Source organism: Bufo gargarizans, unplaced genomic scaffold (genome assembly GCF_014858855.1).
Source record: "Bufo gargarizans isolate SCDJY-AF-19 unplaced genomic scaffold, ASM1485885v1 fragScaff_scaffold_322_pilon, whole genome shotgun sequence".
NCBI lineage: Eukaryota > Metazoa > Chordata > Amphibia > Anura > Bufonidae > Bufo > Bufo gargarizans.
In genome coordinates this window covers 292,479-318,592 of record NW_025334093.1, presented here as the reverse complement: position 1 = coordinate 318,592, position 26,114 = coordinate 292,479, and the positions used below count along the sequence as shown (strand labels likewise).

The window sequence follows — 26,114 nt, the reverse complement described above, 5'->3', positions numbered from 1 at the left end:
CCAGCCACACCTATTACCTAAAATATTCTATGTATAGCATGGGTTGAGCACCATGAAAGGGTGCAGCTTTCAGTAGCACAGATATTTCCTGAAGTGCCACAGAAGTAAAGGGGACTGCAATGGGGTCTGCGTAAACCCCAAAGTATAATACAGTAGTACCAGACCTTGTCTACTGCATGTGATTGGTCTCTGAATACTAACAAAAATGTTTCCATTCACTAACATTAGTGATTTATCGATTTCTATAAATCATATTTCAATTTAAAGGTACATCATTAAATTGTCACATGTAGTTCCACTGTTGACCACCGTCCATGACGCATGGTTCCCTTGAAGACAATGCAATAGCGCCCCCCTAAATGGGTAACCTATGGATCTCCTGCTAGATTATTGGATAGTGGGAGTAATAGTAACCTTATATTAGGGGATTGGTATTTAGGCAGTTGTATGCCTCTTGGCAAAATACCTAAAAAACAAAGGTACAGTAAGCCATCCTCCCTGGGTGTCACCTTGCGGAGGACACTTACCTCTCGTCCCGTCTGGTACAGGTGTGTCTTGTTCTCTCAGCGCCCAGGACTCGCAGCACAGGTTTTGCAGCTTTTGCTCTGTGTACAGGTCTCTGTGCACACGCTGTTCTTCACAGCTGCTTCAGAGGAACCTACCCTTCTGGGATCAGAATGGACGACCAGTGGGTGACCTGGTGGGTTATTCTGGGATTGATGCCAGGTAAGTGCCTATGAGTGCGTTAGGTTATGTTTCCTACATGTGTGTTATAGATTGTACGTTTGTATGTATCATATCAACCTCCGGCTGGTGCTACAACAGCCTGAGAACTTCCACTCCTTTATCTTATGTGAGAGGGAAAGGCAACGTAATATTTTATAACAAACCAGTTTAAGGGGAACTCTGTGTGCACACCCCTGATCAGGTGTCAGGGGCCTCTCCAAATCTACTCAAGGTCTGTTGACTTTAATGGATGGTGGAGGTAAGTCAATGCCACAATATTTGGACCTGGTATAGGTTACCGCTATGTGCTGGCTCTTCACTCAGCAGTATGTAATTTTGGGCATTTTTTGAAATCTGTGATGTCATCGTAGTGGGTGGAGCTTATATATTTTTATTTTGGCTCATCAGGGTCGGATAGGCCCATCAGAACGGCAGAAGATCTTTCGGTGGGCCCAGGTCCTGACACAATAGTTGTTCTTAAATGTCCAGAAGGCAACCTTAGTTGGAGGTGACTTTGGAGCTGATCACTTCCCACTAGGGTGTATTACTTATAGGTGTGTACAGATGGAGCCATCTTATCTGGTGGCCACAAGCAGAGGCATACATAGAGAAGTAAGGGCCCCTTAGCAAGGATCAAACCAGGCCCCCACACAGGACAGAAGGGTTTCTGCCGAAACCCTTTTCAATGTTCTTTGGGCCATTTTTCAGTGCTTCATTTGAGTCCTAACTCCTGACCAAGTTTTTACCCCCAGTAGAAGAGGAGAAGACTTGGTCTGTCGCATGGTCTGCCGCTATGGTAGTTACGACCCTGGCTACAAGGAACCTCAGTCTGGTACTCTGGTTCAAAGTGTCTCAGCAAATCTGCTCCATGTTTTGGAATTCTCTTCCCGTTTTGTGTACACAGCTTCTATGCAGCCCCATGTGTTTCCTGCAGGTCTACGTTACTCCATCCATCTGCCTCCTCTACTACTACCTTTACGTTATCAAGAAGGAGCCATGGAGTGGAGTAACACATGACCACAAAGGATTTGTTTATAAGCTGAAACCATGGAAACACATAATTCCATATAGGAGCTGTGTACAGCATACTGGAAGATACTGGACTACTTTTTATAGAGACATCTGAGAAATATCACCCACCATCCTTCATACAGGTTTATGAATTTTTTCTAACATGAATATCTTTCCTGGGGCAAAAGGAATGTGATAGGACTGGTTATAAGGGTGTATTCAGAGGAGAATGGTGGTCTTGGGGAAATTTCCTAACCTGTCTTGGGTCTGTTCCATCCAAGCTTGAAGGCCAGGTGTTTTTAAAGGTTCATGATAGGTGACAGACATGGGTTAGAGAAGATCAGATACTTCAGAGATCTCCACTTAAAGGAACGCTACAGTCTCTACAGGCCTCAACTACCTGTAACTGTAGGCACAGGAAGGAGGAGTCTGACACATTTTCTAGTGTTGGGAAAAAGGTGTCAGAGAGCCAAGAGCTGCCACAGTGTAGAGACTAGCATATGACCAACGTGAAGACAACCCATGAGCCATGAAAGATGCATATACTATCAGTCTCAGCTTTCATGTTAACTGCCCTGTAGAGGAGTCTTCTTATATAACATATGACCCCCATTATCACACACCAAACCCTCCCCTTTATACAGACCCCAGACCAAAGCCCTCAACTATACAAACCTCCATTAATACAGACCCCAGAGCAAACCCTCATCTATATAGGCCCCAGACCAGACCTCTAATCCATAAAGACCCAAAGGCTAAAGCCCCCAATATATACAGACTCGAGGTGAAACACCAGTTTATACAGACCCAAAGCTAAACCCCTATCAATACAGACCAAAACCCCCAACTATACAGACCCCCATTAATACAGACCCAGAGCAGACCCATAGACCAGACTTCTCATCTATAAAGACCCAAAGACCCCAATATATACAGACCTGAGGTGAAACTCTAGTCTATACAGACTCAAAGCCAAAACCCTATCAATACAAACCAAAGCCCCCCAACTATACAGACCCCAGACCAAAGCCCCCAACTATACAGACCCCAGAACAAAGCCCCCAACTTTACAGATCCCAGACCAAAGCCCCTAACTATACAGACCCCAGGCCAAATCGCCCAACTATACACACCACAGACTAAAGCCCCCAACTATACATACCCCCATTAATACAGACCCAAGAGCAAACCCCCATCTATATAGGCCCCAGACCAGACCTCTCATCCATAAAGACCCCAATATATACAGGCCTGAGGTGAAACTCTAGTCTATACAGACACAAAGCCAAACCCCTATCAATACAGACCAAAGCCCCCAATTATATAGACCCCCAGATAAGACCCCCATTTATACAGACCCCAGAAAAAAATACCCAAACATATAGACCCCAGTTCTGCACCTACAGACCCCAGACCTTATCCCATCTAAACAAACCTTAACCCCCCCCCCCCCAATATATAAAGACCCCAAACCTCCATCTATACAGACCCCATGCAAAGCCTCCCATCGATACAGACTCCAGATCAAACCTCTCGATACATACAGACCCCAGGCCAGGTCACTTTCTATACACCCCAGACTCAACCACGTACAGTCGTATTTAGACCCCAGACACAGAAAAGACACCCACAATATTTTTTTTATATTCAGAGCTCAGACCGCACACAATAATTCAGCATCAGCCCTCAGATTAGACAATCCAGTATGTTGCACGCCCTCGGTCCTGCCCACCAGAGAGGCTGGCGCTTTTTCCTATAGTGTGCATGCACGGCCACTGCTGATGGATTGCAGGGTGGTCACAACCATGGAAATGAGCAGTGTATAATGTGATGGAAAAATGAATCCAGCCAGCAAAGGAAGCAATATGGACAAAAACAATACATTAGTAAGTGCCTTGTATTAGCTTTCTCTACATGATAAATGCAGTTTGCAACTGAGACAGCCCCTTGAAGGCTATGTCCACCTCCTGCTCCTACGGATCTAGGTCTTCACTAGAGAAAAATCTCTTACTACTTTTCGTATACAGACCTTGTGCAAACCTATGTGACTCCAGAGTGACAGACTTTGTAGCGTGACGTCACTGCGTGGTCCGCAGACTACACAAGGTTGGTTTGTGGTCCGTAGCCATGTCCGCAAAGGAACTCTATACACAAAATGCTATATTTTTTTTGTATAGCTGTTTAAATATAATTTTTTGATTAATTAGAGCAATTTTGGGATTTCAAACAGTCCAGGCAACCTTTACCCAGAGTGAGCATTGATGTCAGCCATTCCCATACCCAAAGGGCAGAGCCCTGGTGAGTGGTGGCGATGATCTCTGAGGCTATATCCTCTGGACTGCTGGAATTCATGAGTGTGAATACACTTTAATTACATATAATATAAAAAAAGGAAGTATGACGGAAACCCTAGAGATTTCCGGAGAAGTTGTGTACGAGGTCCGGTAGAATTCTTTACATTTCTAAGACTTGTTCAACCAGTTCCGAGTTTCTGTTTATTGGCTAAGAGAAGCAAAGGTGAAAGTCTCTGCGAGCTCCTCTCATCCGAAGGAAAAACTATAGTCCGAGTGTAGTGCTGCTGTATATACACTGCACAGTACTACTTCTCTGTCCTGTATACTGGGTGTAATCCTCAGTATATATATACTCCACAGTACAACTTCTCCTGTCCTGTATACTGGGTGTAATCCTCGGTATCTGCTCTTATTCTGTATATATATACACTGCACAGTACCACTTCTCCTGTCCTGTATACTGTGTGTAATCCTCAGTATTGTCACGGATGGTGTCGCAGAAAGCTGGAACCTATAAATAAACATCCGACTGGCTTGATCCCAAACTAAGGAGCATATGGGTGAGCCCTATAAAACCCCTAGAGCTCTCCCTGACTGCTATGCCCATGCAAAGGTATTTATGGTAGACGATTGCATGCCCACGTACCTCATACTATGTGACACCTGAACACCCTATAATAGTGAGGGGGCACGACCACCGGCTCCCTGCACTTAATGCGGGCGGAGCCAGGGTCACCTAGAATCAAGCCAGCAAGGAAACACAAATAAAGGAAACAGACTTATCTGAGGAATCAGCAGAAGCAGCATCCAGCAGTGAACACAATCCAAGAAGAAGTATAAACCACAAAGGGAGGCAGTATGGGAGGGGATATAAAGGGAGACAATTAGTGTAAATAGGTGACAGCTGGGAGAAGGAAAGGAGACGACAAAATTAAACCAAAACAAAGAACTTCATGCAGGTAGAGAAGAACCTTATCACAGAAGTGGCTGTGACAGTACCCCTCCCTCTACGGGTGGACTCTGGACACTCAGAGCCCACCTTCTCAGGATGAGACCTATGGAAAGCCCTGATAAGACGAGTGGCTTTAATGTCTGCCACTGGGACCCACATCCTCTCCTTAGGACCATAACCCTCCCAATGAACGAGATACTGGAGAGAACCGTGGATAATGCGAGAATCCGCAATCCTAGAGACCTGAAATTCAAGATTACCATCAACAACAATCGTAGGAGGAGGCAAAGAGGAGGGTACAGTGGGTAGGACATAAGGTTTTAATAGGGACCTGTGAAAATGCATTATGGATCTTCCAAGTCTGAGGAAGATCAAGACAGAAGGCAACGGGATTGATGACGGACAAGATCTTGTAAGGCCCAATAAACTTAGGACCCAACTTCCAGGAGGGAACCTTCAGTTTGATATTCTTTGTAGACAACCACACCAGATCACCCACATTCAGGTCCGGACCAGGCACACGTCTCTTATCCGCCACACGCTTATATCTCTCACTCATCCTCTTCAGATTACCCTGAATCTTTTGCCAAATAAATGACAAAGACGAGGAAAATCTCTCCTCATCAGGTAAACCAGAAGACCCCTCTCCAGAGAATGTCCCAAACTGCGGATGAAACCCATATGCACCAAAAAATGGTGACTTATCAGAGGACTCCTGGCGACGGTTATTTAAAGCAAACTCAGCAAGGGACAAAAAAGAACACCAATCCTCCTGATTCTCCGCCACAAAACAGCGCAGATATGTCTCCAGATTCTGATTGACGCGTTCGGTCTGACCATTGGACTGCGGGTGAAAAGCAGAAGAGAACGACAACCGAACCCCCAAGCGAGAACAGAAGGCCTTCCAGAATCTGGAAACAAATTGCGTGCCCCTATCAGAGACGATGTCTGAAGGAATGCCATGCAATTTAACAATGTGATCAACAAACGTTTGCGCCAGTGTCTTAGCATTGGGTAACCCAGAAAAGGGAATGAAATGCGCCATTTCGCTAAAACGGTCCACTACTACCAGAATAACAGTCTTCCCCGAGGAACGAGGCAGGTCCGTAATGAAGTCCATGGACAGATGCCTCCAAGGACAGGAAGGAATGGGTAACGGAAGGAGAGAACATGATGGCCGTGAATGAGGGACCTTGGCACGAGCGCAGGTTTCGCAGGCTGCCACAAAACCCTCAACTGTCTTACAAAGAGCCGGCCACGAGACTCTCCGAGCAATGAGATCCACTGTGGCTCTACTCCCCGGGTGCCCAGCAAGGACAGTATCGTGGTGCTCCTTAAAAACCTTGTGTCGTAAAGCGAGAGGCACAAACAACCTCCCAGGGGGACAAAGATCAGGAGCCTCTGCCTGGGCTGCCTGAACCTCTGCCTCCAAATCAGGATAAAGAGCAGAGACGACCACCCCTTCAGCCAAAATGGGACCCGGGTCTTCAAAGTTCCCCCCTCCCGGAAAACAACGTGACAGGGCATCTGCCTTCACATTTTTAACCCCAGGGCGGAACGTAACAACAAAATTAAACCTAGAAAAGAACAAAGACCATCTGGCCTGTCTCGGGTTCAGACGCTTGGCCGATTCCAAGTAGGCCAGATTCTTATGGTCTGTAAACACAGTAATAGGGTGTCTGGCTCCCTCTAACCAATGGCGCCATTCCTCAAAAGCTAATTTGATGGCCAACAACTCCCTATCTCCCACATCGTAATTTCTCTCTGCAGAGGAGAGTTTCCTTGAGAAAAAGGCACACGGTCGCCATTTGGCAGGAGAGGGACCCTGAGATAAGACCGCACCCACACCCACCTCAGAAGCATCCACCTCAACAATAAAAGGTAGAGAGACATCAGGTTGTACTAAAATGGGAGCGGAAGCAAAACTCTCTTTGATACTAGAAAAGGCTTTAAGCGCATCTACCGACCACGAAGAAAAATCTACCCCCTTTTTAGTCATATCAGTGAGTGGCTTAACAACAGAGGAATAATTCAAAATTAACTTTCTGTAATAATTGGCAAAACCCAAAAACCGCATCAGCGCCTTCTGATTCTCAGGAAGCTCCCAATCAAGCACAGCGCGGACCTTCTCAGGGTCCATGCGAAAACCAGAAGCGGAGAGAAGAAAACCAAGAAATTGAATCTCCGGAACCGCAAACACACATTTTTCCAGTTTAGCGTACAATTTATTATCCCGCAGAATCAGCAAGACCTGACGTAGGTGGTCTCGATGAGTCTTGAAATCAGGAGAAAAAATCTAAATGTCATCCAGATACACCAGTACAAATTTCCCCATTAAATGATGAAAAATGCTGTTCACAAAATGTTGGAAGACGGCCGGAGCATTCATCAAACCAAAAGGCATAACCAAATTCTCGAAATGACCCTCAGGGATATTGGAGGCCATCTTCCATTCGTCCCCTTCCCTGACCCTGACCAGGTTGTATGCCCCTCTTAAATCCAACTTAGAAAAAACTTTAGCCCCAACAATCTGGTTAAACAGGTCCGGGATCAGAGGAAGCGGATAAGGGTCACGAATCAGGATACTGTTCAGCTCCCTGAAATCCAGACAAGGTCTTAAAGAACCATCTTTTTTCTTAACAAATAAAAAAAAAAACCTGCGGCAACAGGTGACTTCGAGGGTCGGATGTGTCCCTTTCTCAGACTCTCAGAGATATAAGCACGCATAGCGACCCTTTCAGGTTGGGAGAGATTGTATAAAAGTGATTTAGGCAGTTTGGCGCCTGGGATGAGATTAATAGGGCAAGTCGTACTCCCGGTGAGGGGGCAACTCCTGGACACCACTCTCGGAAAACACATCCGAAAATTCAGAGAGAAAAGATGGCACAGTCTTGGTAGAAACCTCTGAAAGAGACTGCCGTGAGGCAATTCTCTCTGCAAAACTCACTCCAACCATTTATTTGCTTTGCTTGCCAATCAATGGTGGGGTTATGTTTAGTGAGCCAGGGTAGCCCCAACACTAGAGGAGTAGCTTCACCCACAGTCAAACGGATATTGTGAACTATGCCCTTTAACGATCTTTGAGAAAGTGGAGCGGAATCGATAGCAAAAACAGGTATATCTTTTTCCAAAGTGCATACCTGGAAACCATGAGTTATTGCAAATTGATTATCAATGAGATTGACAGCTGCTCCACTATCTACAAATATCTCACAAACAATGTTCTTGCTCTCTAGCGCCACCCTGGCAGGTAGAAGAAAATGGGAAATACAAGTAAATGGCAAACCTTCAATTTCCGCGGCAACCTTGCCAATAGTAGCAAATGGAAAGTTTTTAGAGGTTTTTTTTTCTTTTTGTTTTTCTTTTATTACCCTAAAAAAACTCCATGAATCTCCTAGAGGGGCAAACATTAGCTAAATGATTTATACCCCCACAACAGAAACAAACCCTCCTTTGAGAGCTGAATCCTCTACTATCAGAGGCAAGCAAACCCAGCTGCATGGCCTCCTCCTCAGAGGGGATTGAGACAGACTGAGACCCCTGCGCACTGAATGAGACAGCCCCACTGTCCTTGGACTGAATATGACAGGAAGGAGTAGTTTCCTTTCTCTCTCTAAGACGCCTGTCAATACGAACAGCTAGAGACATGGCAGATTCTAACGAGGCTGGTCTCTCATGAAAAGCAAATGCATCTTTCAATCTTTCCTGAAAGACCATGGCAAAATTGACTTCGGAGTGCAGCATCATTCCAACCAGTATCAGCTGCCCATCTCCGAAATTCTGAACAATATATCTCTGCGGACTGTTTACCCTGGCATAAAAGACGCAGTTTAGATTCAGCCAGAGCAATACGATCCGGGTCATCATATATCTGCCCCAGGGCTACAAAAAATTCATCCACCGATCGGAGGGGCCGTGCCCCGACCGGCAGCGAAAAGGCCCAAGACTGAGCGTTATCCCTGAGCAGCGAGATGATGATCCCCACCCTCTGCTCCTCATCACCAGAGGAATGGGGAAGTAGGCGAAAATGGAGTTTGCAAGCCTCTCTAAAGCAAACAAAATTCTCACTACCCCCAGGAGAACGTATCCGGAAGCGAGATCTTAGGCTCGGAACAAACTCCATGAACGCCAGCAGAACCGGTCACCTGAAACTGAGACACAGTTTTACGGAGATCTGCTACCTCCAGCGAAAGACCCTGCATGCGGTCAATCAAGGCTGAAACCGGATCCATGCTTAAGACGGTTATGGCGGTTTATAATGTCACGGATGGTGTTGCAGAAAGCTGGAACTTATAAATAAACATCCGACTGGCTTGATCCCAAACTAAGGAGCATATGGGTGAGCCCTATAAAACCCCTAGAGCTCTCCCTGACTGCTATGCCCATGCAAAGGTCTTTATGGTAGACGATTGCATGACCACGTACCTTATACTATGTGACACCTGAAAACCCTATAATAGTGAGGGGACACGACCACCGGCTCCCTGCACTTAATACGGACGGAGTCAGGGTCACCTAGAATCAAGCCAGCAAGGAAACACAAATAAAGGAAACAGACTTATCTGAGGAATCAGCAGAAGCAGCATCCAGCAGTGAACACAATCCAAGAAGAAGTATAAACCGCAAAGTGAGGCAGTATGGGAGGGAATATAAAGGGAGACAATTAGTGTAAATAGGTGACAGCTGGGAGAAGGAAAGGAGATGACAAAGTGAAACCAAAACAAAGAACTTCATGCAGGTAGAGAAGAACATCTAACAGACCTTCTCACAGACGTGGCGGTGACAAGTATCTGCTCTTATTCTGTATATATATACACTGCACAGTACCACTTCTCCTCTCCTGTATACTGGGTGTAATCCTCAGTATCTGCTCTTATTCTGTATATATATACACTGCACAGTACCACTTCTCCTCTCCTGTATACTTGGTGTAATCCTCAGTATCTGCTCTTATTCTGTATATATATACACTGCACAGTACCACTTCTCCTGTCCTGTATACCGGGTGTAATCCTCAGTATCTGCTCTTATTCTGTATATATATACACTGCACAGTACCTCTTCTCCTGTCCTGTATACCGGGTGTAATCCTCAGTATCTGCTCTTATCCTGTATATATATACACTGCACAGTACCACTTCTCCTGTCCTGTATACTGGGTGTAATCCTCAGTATCTGCTCTTATTCTGTATATATACACTGCACAGTACCACTTCTCCTGTCCTGTATACTGGGTGTAATCCTCAGTATCTGCTCTTATTCTGTATATATATACACTGCACAGTACCACTTCTCCTGTCCTGTATACTGGGTGTAATCCTCAGTATCTGCTCTTATTCTGTATATATATACACTGCACAGTACCACTTCTCCTGTCCTGTATACCGGGTGTAATCCTCAGTATCTACTCTTATTCTGTATATATACACACTGCACAGTACCACTTCTCCTGTCCTGTATACTGGGTGTAATCCTCAGTATCTGCTCTTATTCTGTATATATATATACACTGCACAGTACCACTTCTCCTGTCCTGTATACTGGGTGTAATCCTCAGTATCTGCTCTTATTCTGTATATATACACTGCACAGTACCACTTCTCCTGTCCTGTACACCGGGTGTAATCCTCAGTATCTGCTCTTATTCTGTATATATATATACACTGCACAGTACCACTTCTCCTGTCCTGTATACTGGGTGTAATCCTCAGTATCTGCTCTTATTCTGTATATACACACACTGCACAGTACCACTTCTCCTCTCCTGTATACTGGGTGCACTGTGGTATCTGGTTCTGCTGGGGCGGTATATTGTGCTGCACTGTGGTATTTGGTTCTGCTGCGGCAGTATATTGTGCTGCACTGTGGTATTTGGTTCTGCTGGGGCAGTATATTGTGCTGCGCTGTGGTATTTGGTTCTGCTGGGGTGGTATATTGTGCTGCACTGTGGTATCTGGTTCTGCTGGGGTGGTATATTGTGCTGCACTGTGGTATCTGGTTCTGCTGGGGTGGTATATTGTGCTGCACTGTGGTATCTGGTTCTGCTGGGGTGGTACATTGTGCTGCACTGTGGTATCTGGTTCTGCTGGGGCAGTATATTGTGCTGCACTGTAGTATCTGGTTCTGCTGGGGCGGTATATTGTGCTGTACTGTGGTATCTAGTTCTGCTGGGGCGGTATATTGTGCTGCCCTGTGGTATCTAGTTCTGCTGGGGCGGTATATTGTGCTGCCCTGTGGTATCTGGTTCTGCTGGGGCGGTATATTGTGCTGCACTGTGGTATCTGGTTCTGCTGGGGCGGTATATTGTGCTGCACTGTGGTATCTGGTTCTGCAGGGGCGGTATATTGTGCTGCATTGTGGTATTGCTGGCCCCGCCTACATCTGTTGTCCCTTACTCATTATGTAGCTCCACCCTCTATAAATTTTATTTTATTATTATTATTTATTTATTATGCAGAGAAAGTTTCCATGGTTACGACCATCCTGTAATCCAGCAGCTGTGGTCGTGCTTGCACACTATAGAAAAAAGCACCAGCCTATGTGAGCTCCTACAGTCCTATAGTGTGCAAGCACGACCACCGCTGCTGGATTACAGGACGGTCGTAAGCACGGAAACGAGCAGTGTATAATGTGATGCAAAGGAGGCAATATGGCGACTCACAATACATTAGTAAGTGCCTTGTAATAACTTTCTCTACATGATAAATGCCAGTTGCTGAAGTGAAAGGACCCCTTTAGGACGGAGAGCTATGTACATATGTATACACGCAATCCAGCAGTGGTGGCCGTGCTTGCACACTATAAGAAAAAATGGCAGGCTCTCTGGTGGCCGGGTCCGGGGGAGCTCACGTAGGTGGTACTTTTTACTATAGTGTACAAGCACGGCCACCGCTGATGGACTGCAGGGTGGTCGTAAATAGTGTTGATCACGAATATACGAATTGCAAATTTTAATCGCGAATATCGGCACTTCGAGAATTCGCGAATATTTAGAATATTGCAAAATATATTCGTAATCGCGAATGCTCGATTTAAAAAAAATACCAGTTCATGCGAATTTTTATGCAAATTTTATATGAATTTTTGCAATCAAGAAAATAATGCCTGGAGATGACGAATTCGCGAATTCTCGAATATATGGCGAATATATGGGAATATATGGGAAATATTGCCCCTGCCGCTCATCATGGAAACTTTCTCTGCATAATACATTTTTAGGTAACTTCTAATAATTGATCTTGTGCTGTTTTTCAGTGGCATCTGATTATACTCCGATCACATCCCAAGCTGCATTTTTAGTTCTGCTAGTTGCCTTTGGAAACAGATTGTAGTTTGTTAGGTACCAGACATGTAACCCTGGCTGTGTATCTGTTACTTGAGTTTTGGATGCAGCTTTGGAGGTGACTGGAGAATAAGTGACCTGGAATTTTACCAGGTGGATGCCCTCTTTAAGGTTGGCACACAAGTCCACCCTTCTTTATGCGGCAGCACGTGGTACAGAGGCGGTGTGTTTACACAGCAGGCGCTGAGCTGTCACCTGCTGCACACGTGTCTATGCATGAGAGGTACACGATCCTGAGGGCAATCAAAGCGACTACCAAGCCTGGTACTGCCGGGTGTGGCACAGCAGGACCTCGACATGTACCACTGCATAGCCAGGCCTGTAGCAGTCTAGGAGAGCTGGGTGACAGCCCTGTGAGTTGTCACCCATCTTTTCCAGGCATTGACAGTTCTACCTCATCGAGGGATCTGCCATTCAGGAGCCTGGAGAAGCTGAGCGGCAGCTGTGGTGACGGCAGGTGGTCATGATGTCACGGTTCGGCGTAGGACATCCCAACTATCTGAGGAGACCAGAACCTTTATACTTTCCCAGCCTGACAGAAACTGTCCCTCGGTGGTGGGTGTGCACCCCATGGTGTCCTCCTCCCTGCAGGGCGTGTGTGTGATACCGGTCGACGACATTCCTGCGCTCACGTTCGTCACACGTGAGGACACCACTTCTACGAGATCTGACTACACACACTGAAGATGATGATTTCCACTTGTCGGTGTCCCGAGACCTTCCTGCTCTGTGATGTCATCCCTGGTCATACCTGTGAACGTGTCACATAAATAATAACATGAACTCACCGCTCCCAAAACTGAACACCCGGGCGCGGCGATCCTTTAAAGGGTCACTGAGTTTTCAGAAAGCTTTTCATATATCATAGGGACATGCTAAACGTGTGAATCGGTGGACCCCACTAATCTCTAGAACGAGGAGAGAGAAGCTCTTGTATACCGCGCTCTCTACTCACTGCAGAGGACAGGCCCATATACTTCTGTGCAGCTTGTCTCCTGTAGTGAAGATAGAGCGCTCGATAGAAGAGGACTTCTCTTTCCTTGTTCTAGCGATCAGTGGGATTCTCTGCACTCGGACCTCCACCTATCAAAACGAATGTCCCTATGTAATAGCAAAAGTTATTTGATAACTCAGTAACCCTTTAAGGACTCCCAAAATATAGATGTCATGGGGTTACTGTGGCTGGTACTGTTAAGAGGGTACTGTGGATGTCACTGTTATGGGGGCAGTGTGGATGTCACTGTTATGGGGGCACTGTGGATGTCACTGTTATGGGGGCAGTGTGGATGTCACTGTTATGGGGGCAGTGTGGATGTCACTGTTATAAGGGCAGTGTGGATGTCACTGTTATGGGGGAAGTGTGGATGTCACTGTTATGGGGGACACTGTGGATGACACTGTTATGGGGGCAGTGTGGATGTCACAGTTATGGGGGAGCACTGTGGATGTCACTGTTATGGGAGCACTGTGGATGTCACTGTTATAGGGGCACTGTGGATGTCACTGTTATGGGGGACACTGTGGATGTCACTGTTATGGGGGGCATTGTGGATGTCACTGTTATGGGGGAGCACTGTGGATGTCACTGTTATGGAGGCACTGTGGATGTCACTGTTATGGGGCACTGTGGATGTCACTGTTATGGGGGCACTGTGGATGTCACTGTTATGGGGGCACTGTGGATGTCACAGTTATGGGGGAGCACTGTGGATGTCACTGTTATGGAGGCACTGTGGATGTCACAGTTATGGGGGAGCACTGTGGATGTCACTGTTATGGAGGCACTGTGGATGTCACTGTTATGGGGCACTGTGGATGTCACTGTTATGGGGGCACTGTGGATGTCACAGTTATGGGGGAGCACTGTGGATGTCACTGTTATGGGGGCACTGTGGATGTCACAGTTATGGGGGAGCACTGTGGATGTCACTGTTATGGAGGCACTGTGGATGTCACTGTTATGGGGCACTGTGGATGTCACTGTTATGGGGCACTGTGGATGACACTGTTATGGGGGGCACTGTGGATGTCACTGTTATGGGGGAGCACTGTGGATGTCACTGTTATGGAGGCACTGTGGATGTCACTGTTATGGGGGCACTGTGGATGTCACAGTTATGAGGGCACTGTGGATGTCACTATTATGGGGGGACTCGATGGCTCGCACTGTTCTGGGGGCACTGTGACTGATTCTGCTATAGGAGCATTACGCTAGCTGTTATCACTGATATAGGGAAATAGTGGCGTGTGAAAAAGTGTAAACAACAGACGAATATGCATAGGAAAAGAAATCCCCCCTAATATAAGAATTCCTGCAAATATGACATGTCTGTAGAGTTCATGGCATGATCCATGTATTATCCGTGTACAGCGGTGGCCTCATGTTATATACACGGTATACCGCACAGCCGCTGTGTGGCGCTTTTCTTCTTTGTGGTATGATAGTCCTGATGGATTCTTGACGCTGTTTTTGCTTCTTCCATTGTACAGCACTGCTGGGTGCCCTTACCATCAAAGAATCAAGTACTGATTCCATTCTACATCCTAAGGGAGATAGTGTGAGCCTGAGCTGTACGTATGTCCTGGACCCCACCGACATTGGAGTCTTGGACATTGAATGGTCCAAGATGAACCCAGACACCACAGGATTGGATGACCTGGTGAGTATCTCTATTATCATCAACCAAACCAGAAGTTACAGTTACTTGAAGGTATCACAGCCTCAATTCTGATGCTACGTCTCTTTTTCCACACCAGATTATCACCTACATGGACAAAATCGTGGTGCCAAAAGCTCCAGCAGAACTTGTGAACCGCCTCTCTTTCAAAACTGTGGATCCTAGCCAGGGCGATGCCACCATCACAATAACTTATCTGGATGTTAAAGATTCTGGCACCTACCAGTGCAAAGTGAAGAAGAACCCTGGGGTGGCTACGAGGAAAGTTACGTTAGTCATTCAAGGTAAAACACAGTAAAGTGTACACGATGTCTACAACAGTGGTGGATGGTCATAGTCAACGATCCTCAACTTTCAGTTTCATTGCTAGGTCTATGCAATATTTTCTAGTGTCCTAATAGAAACTCCACCTAACATTTTGGAAACTGACCTTGGTGGACCTATGCTCCAATGGTCAAGAGAACATGTCATAATGCTTCCTAAAGGACAGAAGCACAGTTACCTGTGGTTCTGGAGTAAGGACCGTCGTGGTCTTCTGTTTAGGTACAACAGCCAGGTAAACTTCATTAGCAATGTTCAAACCAAAGCCGACCATAAACTTTGGATGTTTATCGGCAAAGCCCGACCATTTTCAAGGATCGGCCAACTCTCTCTTAATGGTGGATGTTGGGGAGGTAAATATAAGGCTGTTGGAATTTAACATGCCCGGTATTTAACCAACCAAAACAGTGGTCTATTACCAGCTTACTCCCCTCTCCAAGAGATGGTTGTCAGCCAAATGAGTGTTCCGTCGAAAGGTATCTCATGTCTATTGCCACTCTAAGGTGCATCCCCACCCAAATAATCGTTACTGTTCAATGGGGCAATGATGTTGCCTCTAACGCAAAAGCAAACAACATAGGTCAGGGCAGGCAGAGTTCATGAACTACGATTAGCCAAGCAGACTATGTCAAAGGCCAAGCACTACAGAAACTATAGCCCACCAGGCTGTAGGAGAGTGACAACCGTTCTTGTGAAACTGGTTGTCACAACCCTCCTCTCTGCATATCATATAACTGGTTTGAAATGGTTTGTCTACAATTAATAAGACGTGGACTCTTCTACCCCTGGATCTAGCGGCCCCTACGAATCCTCATTGTTTTATCGAAGGAGAACTGACCAAAGGAAGTGACGCCATCCTGAAGTGCAAATCAAGCGAGGGAACCCCGCCTCTGACTTACAAATGGGAGAAGATAGCCGGACCCCCCAACCCAGCCACCCCGGTCATAAACATGGGTAAGTGATGATGTCATGTATATACAATGAATGATATTATAGGGTATAATGTCACATGTCTGCGGGGCTCCTTAAAGGGCTCGTCCAGTTTAATGCTTCATTACTGTTTAATGTACAATTTGGAAACATTCTAAATTCTAATCTTTTTCAAGATCTCTGCTTGCTGAATGTTCATTTGCATGAGCCGCTGTGATGCAGAGGAACAATAATTACAGCTACCCCAACTAGAAAACATAGGACCCGGTGTGCAAGGAGTTTAATTAACTCTCTAGCACCCTCTAGTGTCAAAGCCAGCCCTGGATGTAGGCCTGGCCTTTAAATGTGCAGGTCCAATTTATTTAGACCTATGACAAGGGGGTGACATATAAATACCATAAATTAAGATGACGCTGGTGTTCCCATCATGAATTGCTCATAATGTGTGACTTTTATTATATAACACAATTTGAATTTTGTATATAGGGATATGACTTTTCTAATATCAGATGAAATTGTGTCGCCATACAGCTCCCCCGAATGGAGATTTACTAATCAAAAACATCTCTGATGCCTACGCCGGAGCATACCAATGTACGGTGGGGAACAAAGTGGGAAGTGGAACGTGTGTGGCTCACTTATCTATAACTGCAGGTGAGAAAAACAAGATATACACAGCAGTTATATTCTTGTACGTAGGAGGCAGTATTATAGTAGTTATATTCTTGTACATAGGAGCAGTATTATAGTAGTTATATTCTTGTACATAGGAGCAGTATTATAGTAGTTATATTCTTGTACATAGGAGCAGTATTATAGTACTTATATTCTTGTACATAGGAGGCAGTATTATAGTAGTTATATTCTTGTACATACATAGGAGCAGTATTATAGTAGTTATATTCTTGTACATAGGAGCAGTATTATAGTAGTTATATTCTTGTACATACATAGGAGCAGTATTATAGTAGTCATATTCTTGTACATGGGAGCAGTATTATAGTAGTTTTATTCTGGTACATAGGAGGCAGTATTATAGTAGTTATATTCTTGTACATCGGAGGCAGTATTATAGTAGTTATATTCTTGTACATAGAAGCAGTATTATAGTAGTTATATTCCTGTACATAGGAGCAGTATTATAGTAGTTATATTCTTGTACATAGGAGGCAGTATTATAGTAGTTTTATTCTGGTACATAGGAGCAGTATTATAGTAGTTATATTCTTGTACATAGGAGCAATATTATAGTAGTAATATTCTTGTACATAGGAGCAGTATTATAGTAGTTATATTCTTGTACATAGGAGCAGTATTATAGTAGTTATATTCTTGTCCATAGGAGCAGTATTATAGTAGTTATATTCTTGTACATAGGAGCAGTATTATAGTAGTTATATTCTTGTACATACATAGGAGCAGTATTATAGTAGTCATATTCTTGTACATGGGAGCAGTATTATAGTAGTTTTATTCTGGTACATAGGAGCAGTATTATAGTAGTTATATTCTTGTCCATAGGAGCAGTATTATAGTAGTTATATTCTTGTACATAGGAGCAGTATTATAGTAGTTTATATTCTTGTACATAGGAGCAGTATTATAGTAGTTATATTCTTGTACATAGGAGCAGTATTATAGTAGTTATATCTTGCTACATAGGAGCAGTATTATAGTAGTTATATTCTTGTACATAGGAGCAGTATTATAGTAGTTATATTCTTGTACATAGGAGGCAGTATTATAGTAGTTATATTCTTGTACATAGGAGCAGTATTAATATAATTGATATTCTTGTACATAGGAGCAGTATTATAGTAGTTATATTCTTGTACATAGGAGCAGTATTATAGTAGTTTATTCTGGTACATAGGAGCAGTATTATAGTAGTTATATTCTTGTACATAGGAGCAGTATTATAGTAGTTATATTCTTGTACATAGGAGCAGTATTATAGTAGTTATATTCTTGTACATAGGAGCAGTATTATAGTAGTTATATTCTTGTATATAGGAGCAGTATTATAGTAGTTATATTATTGTACATAGGAGGCAGTATTATAGTAGTTATATTCCTGTACATAGGAGGCAGTATTATAGTAGTTATATTCTTGTACATAGGAGCAGTATTATAGTAGTTATATTCTTGTACATAGGAGCAGTATTATAGTAGTTATATTCTTGTACATAGGAGGCAGTATTTTAGTAGTTATACTCTTGTATATAGCAGCAGTATTATAGTAGTTATATTCTTGTACATAGGAGGCAGTATTATAGTAGTTATATTCCTGTACATAGGAGGTAGTATTATAGTAGTTATATTCTTGTACATAGGAGGCAGTATTATAGTAGTTATATTCCTGTACATAGGAGGCAGTATTATAGTAGTTATATTCTTGTACATAGGAGCAGTATTATAGTAGTTATTCTTGTACATAGGAGCAGTATTATAGTAGTTATATTCTTGTACATAGGAGCAGTATTATAGTAGTTATATTCTTGTACATAGGAGCAGTATTATAGTAGTTTATTCTTGTACATAGGAGGCAGTATTATAGTAGTTATATCTTGTACATAGGAGCAGTATTATAGTAGTTATATTCTTGTACATAGGAGCAGTATTATAGTAGTTAATTCTTGTACATAGGAGCAGTATTATAGTAGTTATATTCTTGTACATAGGAGCAGTATTATAGTAGTTATATCTTGTACATAGGGCAGTATTATAGTAGTTATATTCTTGTACATAGGAGCAGTATTATAGTAGTTATATTCTTGTACATAGGAGCAGTATTATAGTAGTTATATTCTTGTACATAGGAGCAGTATTATAGTAGTTATATTCTTGTACATAGGAGCAGTATTATAGTAGTTATATTCCTGTACATAGGAGCAGTATTATAGTAGTTATATTCTTGTATATAGGAGCAGTATTATAGTAGTTATATTCTTGTACACAGGAGCAGTATTATAGCAGTTATATTCTTGTACATAGGAGGCAGTATTATAGTAGTTATATTCTTGTACATAGGAGCAGTATTATAGTAGTTATATTCTTGTACATAGGAGCAGTATTATATTAGTTATATTCTTGTACATAAGAGGCAGTATTATAGTAGTTATATTCTTGTACATAGGAGGTAGTATTATAGGGTTAGTATTTGTATGTACATGTTAGAAGAGTCACTATTTCAGTTACGTTGTATTATCCTCGATTTCTTATAAGTGATTGCGGTCTCTTCTTCCTTGGATCAGGTAGCCGTACTGGGATAATTGTTGGTGCAGTCATTGGTGCTTTACTTTTGCTGCTTCTTCTCCTCCTCCTCATATGGTGTCTGATCTGCCGCTGTAACAAAAAACGCTATGAAAAAGAGATAGCCAACGATGTAAGGTAATAATCTTACAATTAACCACTAGATGGTGTCATTGTACAGCTAAATGTACTGAATACTGCCTGAAGTGTTAATAACCCTTCACTGTCTAAGGGTCCATTCACACGTCCGTTGTTTCTTTCCTGATCTGTTCCGTTTTTTGCTGAACAGATCTGGACCAGATCTGGACCCATTCATTTTCAATGGGTCCTGAAAAAAAATCTGACATTGTGCTGTCCGTTTTTTTTCAGGACCCATTGAAAATGAATGGGTCCAGATCTGGTCCAGATCTGTTCAGCAAAAAACGGAACAGATCAGGAAACAAACAACGGACGTGTGAATGGACCCTTACTCCATGCAGTAAGTGGACTTTATTGGATATAATACAACAGGTAGATTTCCTAGATGACAAATTAAGGAAAATACATTTAGGAACCAGGTTGGACCTAACCCATGTCCTGACTGCCGTTGGCTACGAGATGCATGGATTCTCTCATTGTATTCTCTGGAGTTACACATTTTCTCATGTCTAGTGAAGTAATATCATGAGAAATGCCACTTCTCTGATCGCTGTCTCTTCTTCTCATCCCTAGAGAGGACGTGGCAGCTCCTCCAAGTAACAGCAATAGCCGTGCCAGTAGTTTACGGAGTGCCGCTGGCTACCGATCACACAATATACGCTGGTCCAGTCGGCGGTCCTACAATGCAGCACCAAAAGATGAACTCTCAGCTCCATCCTTGACCAACAGTGAAGTCTCCAAGAAAATGGCCGAGAGCCCTGTTCCCTTATCTGGACCTATATTCATTGTTCCTGAGCAAAGCGGAAAATATCATCCATACAATCTGCAGCGAGTAGGCGGAGTACCGGTGATGGTGCCGGCACAGTCTCGAGAAGGTTTCATCGTCTGAGAAATTTGTCCTACACATGAACATCACATGGGATCCGTACATCTCAGAATGTATTCTATTGCAACTTCTCTATTTGTATATATGTATAAAGGTCCATAGCGGAGAAGACGCCCCTAATATTCTGGTTCAGGCCATAGCACATGTTCCTGGATTTTGCCCAGCCTTCTACCCTTCCTTGCAGTAGCCTTTACCCTAGATCCACTTTTTCTGTGAATATTGTGATGCCTGAGGTAGAGTCCTATGTAAGTTCATACTGCATATAAGTAATAAGGAAATTCTCAGGCATGGCCCTCCACCTCCAAGCACATAAACAAGGCCTCAGGCATAACTTGAAACTTCTGAGCCTCAACACTTTTGCCCCTTCAAGTACCAGGGTGCAGCTGACTCCTCTGTATCCACTGATCTTTTCCAACAAGATAATGAACATTTCTATAAACTGTAAACTAAATCATGACCTTGTGCCAATCACTATGACAATAAGATACTTTTTTTACCTTGGGTAGAATTGGAGATCTCATGCATTTTGTGATTTTGGGTTCTTTTTGTTAATATAAAATGTTGTACAAAGCTCAGGAACTATTGAATTGTCATATTGAGAAAAGTGGTGGTTGGTGGATTTTACCTTATTCTGTGTGATGTCTAGTCTATGGCCTAAAGAGATCCCCAGGTCATGGCACACTAAGTGATCACATATGACTTTGCTGTTCCACACAATTGTTGTACAGTTACAAATAACACAAGACGTTCAGTCACTTAGTAAATAAATCTCATTACTTATACTGATCAAGTTACATCCTGTATTATACTCCAGAGCTGCACTCGCTATTCTGCTGGTGCAGTCACTGTGTACATACATTACTTATCCTGTACTGATCCTGAGTTACATCCTGTATTATACTCCAGAGCTGCACTCACTATTCTGCTGGTGCAGTCACTGTGTACATACATTACTTATCCTGTACTGATCCTGAGTTACATCCTGTATTATACTCCAGAGCTGCACTCGCTATTCCGCTATGCTGCTGGTGCAGTCACTGTGTACATACATTACTGATCCTGAGTTATATCCGGTATTATACTCCAGAGCTGCACTCACTATTCTGCTGGTGCAGTCACTGTGTACATACATTACTTATCCTGTACTGATCCTGAGTTATACTGTATTATACTCCAGAGCTGCACTCACTCTTCTGCATTCTACATTACACACTATACACTATTCTACATTACTTATCCTGTACTGATCCTGACTTACTGTACATACCTCAGTGCAGCACAATATATTGCTCCCCTCCTCTCCGTATTCAACTGTATCCCCATCCTGAGGATGGAGGCACAGTTGAATTCAGGAGGACACCTGGGGGTTCTGTATATAAATTCTAGCATTTGGAGAGAATCAAATTGTTATGTGCCTGGCTGACAGCCATGAGAAGGGCTCGGGTGGTCTCCTTGGCATTGGCATAGGCCAGTCCACCCCTGATTATAGGGGTCCCTGCAGTGACTTCAAGAAGGCAGGTCCCTGGGAAAAGAAGATACTGGCTGGTCTTCTTCCTTACCTGAAAGGAACCCGCCAGGAAGGCCTATTATTTCAAATACCAACTCTGCTACTAGTAATTTAGCTGACTACCTATATTTATTTCTCCAAAATATGTTCTTAACTTACCCAGTTACCTCTTGGACTTGGGCCAATAATTCGAGAACTACGGGAAAAAGAGTTCCACAAATTCCTTAACAGCAAAAATGGGGGAATCAACGTGTCCCTCAACTGCAATCAGACTCAGATTGAATTCACTTCATTACCTCTACGTATTCCAAGAAAGAGGACAGTAATAGTTACTTTCATTCTTCAGAGGTGCACCACCAATGAGGCGAGGTGAGGCGATCGCCTCAGGCAGCACCAGGTAGCGGAAAGAGGGGGGCAGCGGAAGGGCCATGGGCAATGAGCGCTTTCATTGTGGAAACGCTCATCTCTACATATTCAACTGCATCTCTGTACTCAAGACAGCAATACAGTTGAATGCCGTGACAGGACACAGGAGCAATGTCTCCCTGGTCCACCGTTTCCTCTAATAGGTTTTAGTCCTAGTTCCTGTAGCCTATCAGAGGCCGGTGTCATCATTATTGTGCTGCCTGAGCCGGGTTGCATAGAGGTCTGTGCCTTGCACTGTGCAATGTGCCCCTCGGGGCCGATTGTGTCCCAGGCTTTTAGGAATGCCGAGTGGTGTTGTGTGGCCCCAATAGGTTTCGGTGTGTGTCACGGTGCTCCTACCTGGATACCATCGCTCCACAGGGTTAGGCTCCGAAGCAATAAAGGGGACAGTGATGGTTGAGGTAGAGAATAAGCCGAGTCCAGACTTTATAAAGTTTAACAGCTTTACGTGACTAACTGGCATCAGTGCAAGAAACAGTCTTTCTCTTTGTTTCAGCAGGTTTTTGCATAAACTGGCAGGCAAACTGGGACAATCTGCTTTAGCCTTCTCTGCTGTTCTAAACTCGGCTTTTGTCTGGTTACTGGACTCTGTAACGATTCTGGTAACTTTGGAGTATGGTGCCTTTGGCTGTTGACCCCCGCATAGTACTCTGTCTGTAAATCTGTAAGGACTCAGGGTGCTCTATGAGCTGCTTCCCTCTCGAGAGACTCCTAGTGCAGAAGGGGGACCTTCCCACACGTCTGCTTCTAACACTGGCTTAACAACTGACTAGACATTTCCTGCAGCTGCTCCCTAGGTAGGAAGCAGGATTAGCCCACTTCTGCCTATGGGGGGGAGAATGGAATGATGAGTTCCATTCTATGTAAAGATCTCTCTGCCATATATCCGCTGCCACCTGCTGGTGAACCAGGCATATAACATGTAATACAACAAATAACAGTTACATAGCAGAACAATTAATGCACAGTGTAAGAGAACCTCAAATAAATACACAGATGACATTATGGTTAGCCCATTAGAGAAAGTAGCAGGTAGTAGGAATGGTAATACCACTCTGGAGTATTACAACAACATCTCTGATGCAGCCCCGGAGAGTTTTTCATTGTTGCTTTTTCGTTTTTCACTCAATGCCTTTCTGGGGCAATAACTTTTAGTTTTCATTGATACCATTCTGGGGTGTGTAAGACTTTTTGATCACTTGCTATTTATTTTTTGTGGTAGGTGAAGCGGTGAATCGTCCATTTTGACTTTTTTTCTGTTTCGCCATTTGCCGTATGGGAAAAAATATATTTATATTTTAATAGTACGGGTATTTTCACATGTGGCAATACCCATGATGTGTTGCTTTTTAATTGTTTAAATGTTTTATTAACTTTTTTTTTTTTACATTATTTTATAATTCCCATGAGGAACTATAACAAGCAGTCATCAGATTGCGTCTCTCATACACTCCAATTTATTAGCATTGGAGTGTATGAGAAATACGCTGTATTCCCCCGGAGCCCGACCACAGGCAGGATCTCCATAGGAACGAATGTGCGGCAGCTTCAGTTCATTCCAGAGGACTGAAGCTGCCGCACAATGCATCCGGCTCCCCCGATCTCTACCACCTGGAAGCGCGCGCTTCCGGGTTTTTGCACATACAGTTCATCCTTTGTCTCTGTGCTCCTATATACTTGGCGACCATGCTATGCCCCCTGTACTGTGCCATTGCGCTATTTGACCCATACTGTGTGCCCATTTACTGAGCCACCATCATACCGTGCCTCTTATGCTCTGTGCCCCTTTTGCTCTGTATCTCCATGTTCTGTGCCCTCCTGCTCTGTGGCCCTTATGCTCTCTGTCTCTGTGCCCCTATAGACCTTTTGACCATGCTATGCCCCCTGTACTGTGCCATCATGCTCTTTTCCCCCATGCCCTCATGCTCTGCACGGGTAAATGTACCCATGACTGGGTGCTCAGGAAAGGCGACTGTCTGGCGCCCCCTTCAGGACCGAAGGGTAATGCTCCCTGTGCAGCCACACAGGTTGTGCACCCCTAAGGCCGGCCTTACTGCCCTGTCCTTCAAACCACACATCCAAACCCTCACCTCCACCTGCCGCTTTCAACTCAATAATATGTCTTATATTTTCTCCTTCCTCACCCCTGAGTCAACTAAAATGCTTGTAATTGTCATCATCTCCCGCCTGGACGACTGCAACATTCGCCTCTGTGGCCTCCTGTCTAGCACTGTCTATCTCCAGTCTATTCTCAACTCTGTGGTCCAGTTATTCATCTTCTACCCTTGTTTCTCCTCTGCCAATCACTGGCTCCTCGTTGCCCAGTGAATTTAGTTTAAGATGCTAACCACTACATATAAGTCCATCCACAACCAGTCCCCTCCTTACATCTCTGTCCTGCTTCCCCGATTCATTCCCACAAGTAATCTCCGATCCTCACAGAACCTTCTTCTCTGTTCTCTCCCGAACTCTTCCCCACACAATCGTCTATAGGATTCCTCACGTACATCCCCTAAACTCTGGAACTCAGAATCTCCCCCCAACATCCAAACCTTCAAAGGCAACCTGAGAACCTCCTCTTCAGGTAAATAGTAATAATAATAATAAACTCGCACATTATCCCCTGCTTGTTCAGTGTCTGCAGAAAGCACTTTCTGATGATTTGCCTTCTAGGAGTACAAATGGTGTCTAGCCGGACATCTGTGTTTTCATCACATGATAGCATTGCAGGAACTAGAACATCCCTTTAAGGCTACCACACAAAAAAAGATTATTATTTTTTACTTGTGGTGATTATCGCTTGAACGATCTTTCGTATGAACAGTTCTTGGCCACTGCCCAGTGATCCAACTACATCATGGACGTACTCAAACACAGATTGAAACAGATAGTACAATATGATGCAGAAGAAAAAATCTATAAAAAAACGACAAAAATTTACGTGGATTTTATGGAAAAAGTCAAGATAAAGAGCTGTAATGTCCAAGACAGGAACAAAACAGGTGGCTTCAGTGTGATGCATTTTGTGATGATGCCCTGAGGAAGAGCCGCCCAGATGACCTCCATCACTGTTTTAGGAGGTCTGATACCTACTGGAAGCATAAGCCCACCGTGGCGGAGCAGAGATTGGTAGCAACATAACCATCACTAGCCAGGGCTGCTATTTGGAAGACTAGACATTTTCCACAGCCGAGGGGGTCCTGCACTCACCTCTCTCTTCCAGCCAACATGGAGCACAGCAGGATCGTTCAGTTGAGGAAGGTCCTTCACTGTACTGAGCGGAGGTGAGAACTCCAGTACAGCTTAACCCCTTAGTGACTACCCATATGCCTTTTTACGGCGGTCACTAAGGGGCCTTAGGCTCGGCCGCCGCTTTTCTACAGCGGCCCAGTCTAAGCGCTGCCCAGGTCCCCCCCGCTCTAACAGCCCGGACCAGCAGGACTGCCAATCTGGGCTGTTTGACACTTTACATGCCGCAGGCAATGGCACCTGCCGCATGTAAAGTGCTCCCTCTGTCTCCCATCGGCACCATGCAAATGCGATCACGGGGTGCCGATGTGTGTGAAGGCTGGCTGGGGTCTCGTTTAGGCCCCAAACCAGCCTTGAGTAATATCCAGCCTCTCTGGCGCAGCCTGCTGGTCAGTGTCAGAA

At 44.2% G+C, this 26,114-nt stretch overlaps 1 protein-coding gene across 1 annotated transcript; it reads left to right on the top strand.

The window, feature by feature from the left end:
• Nucleotides 1-570: 570 nt before the first annotated feature.
• Nucleotides 571-21,285, top strand: LOC122922402 (coxsackievirus and adenovirus receptor homolog). Its single transcript, XM_044273000.1, has 7 exons — nucleotides 571-726; nucleotides 14,816-14,985; nucleotides 15,083-15,287; nucleotides 16,120-16,278; nucleotides 16,786-16,908; nucleotides 19,509-19,644; nucleotides 20,218-21,285. The coding sequence occupies exons 1-7, from the start codon at nucleotides 678-680 to the stop codon at nucleotides 20,531-20,533; spliced, it is 1,158 nt and encodes a 385-aa protein (XP_044128935.1). The 5' UTR covers nucleotides 571-677; the 3' UTR covers nucleotides 20,534-21,285.
• Nucleotides 21,286-26,114: the final 4,829 nt, after the last annotated feature.